Source organism: Rana temporaria, chromosome 13 (genome assembly GCF_905171775.1).
Source record: "Rana temporaria chromosome 13, aRanTem1.1, whole genome shotgun sequence".
NCBI classification, from domain to species: domain Eukaryota; kingdom Metazoa; phylum Chordata; class Amphibia; order Anura; family Ranidae; genus Rana; species Rana temporaria.
The window spans coordinates 103,969,672-103,972,605 of NC_053501.1; the positions used below are offsets into that span (position 1 = coordinate 103,969,672).

At 42.4% G+C, this 2,934-nt stretch overlaps 1 protein-coding gene across 1 annotated transcript; it reads right to left on the minus strand.

The window, feature by feature from the left end:
- Window positions 1-1,697: 1,697 nt before the first annotated feature.
- Window positions 1,698-2,621, minus strand: LOC120920654 (olfactory receptor 5V1-like). The gene has a single exon (XM_040332850.1). The coding sequence runs from the start codon at window positions 2,619-2,621 to the stop codon at window positions 1,698-1,700; it is 924 nt and encodes a 307-aa protein (XP_040188784.1).
- Between the last annotated feature and the right edge of the window lie 313 nt (window positions 2,622-2,934).

Consider the following 2,934-nt stretch of genomic DNA (forward strand, 5'->3'; position numbering starts at 1 on the left):
GATTGGCACAGTCACATGTGAGTGAAACCTATGTTTTAATTTAATAAACCTTTTTGAATAAAAATGTACTACACCATAAAGCTCTTCTTTGCATTCCTAGTGGAGTCTGTTTCCACATCCCCAGCCTATGCCAGAGGAAGTCCCAAAGTGGAGAGATGCAAGCCCAGGATATATCTGGTTTATCCAAATAAAGCACATTTTGACCAACCTTAAAAAGTGTTCAAACACCTTCGGTGAGTTGCCATGTATCTCATGAGCACTCATGGTGAAGAATTTAGTTGAAGATACATCAAACTAGAAGAATTCTTGATATGTTTTATATGGTGTTGGGATTGTCACATTGGACTGTAATGCCGTGTACACACGACTGTTTTTCAAGACGAGAAAAATGCTGTTTTTTAAATTGGTCATTAAAAACGATTGTGTGTAGGCTCCAAAGCATTTTTCTTGACGAGAAAAATGGGCATTAAAAATTTAGAACCTGCTCTATTTCTTCTCGTAGTCTTTCACATCGTCTTTTTTTTCAGCGTGAAAAACGGTTGTGTGTAAGCTTTAACGACGGGGGGAAAAACACGTTTGCTCAGAAGCAAGTTATGAGAAGGGGAATTTGCATAATCAGCCCAAAGTGTGGCGCCATTCGAATGGAACTTCCCCTTTACAGTGCCGTCGTACGTGTTGTATGTCACCGCGCTTTGCTCGAGCATTTTTTTTCACGATCGTGTGTATGCAAGGCAGGCCTATTAGCAAGAAGGGTAATAGTGGTAGTTCATGAATTATAAAACCAAGTATTACTTTGTGCATATATAGCCAGATTCACGTATCGCGGCGTATCTTTATGCCGGCGTAGCGCATCCCATTTGCACTACGCCGACGTAACATAGTGAGGCAAGTACTGTATTCACAAAGCACTTGCTCCCTAAGTTACGTCGGCGTAGCGCAAATGGCCCGGCGTAACCCCACCTAATTCAAAGTAGGCATGTAGTGGGCGGGCTTCATTTAAATTAACCGTGACCCCATGTAAATGAGGGCCGTTGGTACGGCGCATGCTCAGAATCACGTCGCAAATACTCCCTACGTAACGACGTCAGCTCAATGCTTTCGACGTGAACGTAACCTACGCCCAGCCCCATTCACGTACGCTTATGCAAACGACATAAAATACGACGGCTGTTCCGTCGTCCATACCTTGCATTGGCTGCGCCATCTTTTTGGTGGTTTATCTTTATGCCGCAAAAACGCCTTATGTAAACGGCGTAGCTTACTGCGACGGGCGTACGTACGTTTGTGAATAGGCGTATCTTGCTCATTTACATATTCAACGCGTAAATCCATGTAGACGCCCCTAGCGGCCAGCGTAAATATGCACATAAGATAAGACGGCGTAGGAGACTTACGCCGGTCGTATCTTAGCCAAATTTAAGCGTATCTGGTTTCCAGAATATGCTTAAATATACGACGGCGCGCATTTGGACTTACGACGGCGTATCTACTGATGCGCCGTCGTAAGTCTTTTTGAATCCGGCTAATTGTAAACATTTTTATGTTTTTTTTTTTGTTTTTGTTAACATCAGATGAAACATGGCACATAACGATGGTGTCAACATATGCAATTTAAGCATAATACAGACTCTAGAAATACTTTTAACCATAATCATTGTTAAAACAATTATGTCATGTTTTACAAAATGTTTTATTCCTCATGTGTACAGTATTCTTTTAACTGTGTTCTTGACTTCCTTATTCCTCATACTGTAGACCATTGGGTTCATCATTGGTGTCACAACTGTATAGACGATGGACAGAGTTTTGTCTAGTTCAGGAGAGTATGTAGAGCGGGGTCTCAGATACATAAGAAGGATTGTCCCATAGTAGAGAATCACCACAGTTAGGTGGGAACCACATGTGGAGAAAGCTTTATGTCTTCCTTGTGAGGAACGGATCTTCAGAATGGTGGATATTATGTGGACATATGAGAAAAGTGTCAAGCAAAACGAAGACACGCCAAGAGTTCCTGCGGAGATGTACATGCCTATCTCATTAAGTAAAGTGTCTCTACAGGACATACGAAGGAAAGGTGGTACCTCACAGAAGAAGTGGTTGACGTGGTGGGACTTGCAGTAGGGGAGTTGGAAGGTGAGGACAACATGAATGGTGGAGTTTAGGAAGCAAATACTCCATGACCCTGCAGCTAAACCGACACAGAACGTTTTATTCATTATGGTGCTATAGTGCAATGGTCTGCAGATGGCAGCAAACCTGTCGTACGCCATGACAGCTAGAATAACACACTCCGTTCCTCCTAAACCCAAATGAAAAAACATTTGCACTGCACATCCCAACAAGGAGATGCTTCTGTCCTTGACTAGAGTGTTTTTGATAATTAGGGGAACAATAGTGGATGAGAAACCAATGTCAATAAAGGAGATGTTGCATAGGAAAAAGTACATGGGGGTCTGTAGCTTTAGGTTGATCCTCACCGCAATGATCAGTAGAAGGTTTCCTGACAACGTGATCATGTACATCAAAGGAAACACAAGGATGCATAATGTCTGGAGTGATGGGATGTTAGATAGACCAAGGAGGATGAACCTTTCCGGAGATGTTTGGTTGAATTCTTCCATAACATCTGAAGTGAAAAAATAGATTAATAATGCAAAAGTATTCGTATTGTTATTTTTCAAAGGGTCACCAATGGGGCCTGGTGGGCAGCATCAGCACTTTGGCTTCTTATATGTCGTTAAAACTTTACCAGCAAGATCTCTCTGCCAATTTCCAACTCTGTTCCTGTGCCCTCTGCCTGACACACAAATGTGTACAAGAACTCGCCCCCCAATATTTATGTGAGAAAATAAAATACCACAACCCCAATCGTGTCCTTCGATCAACTAACCAAAACTCTACTCCAAATCCCCAAGGCCCGCTACAAGTCCAAAG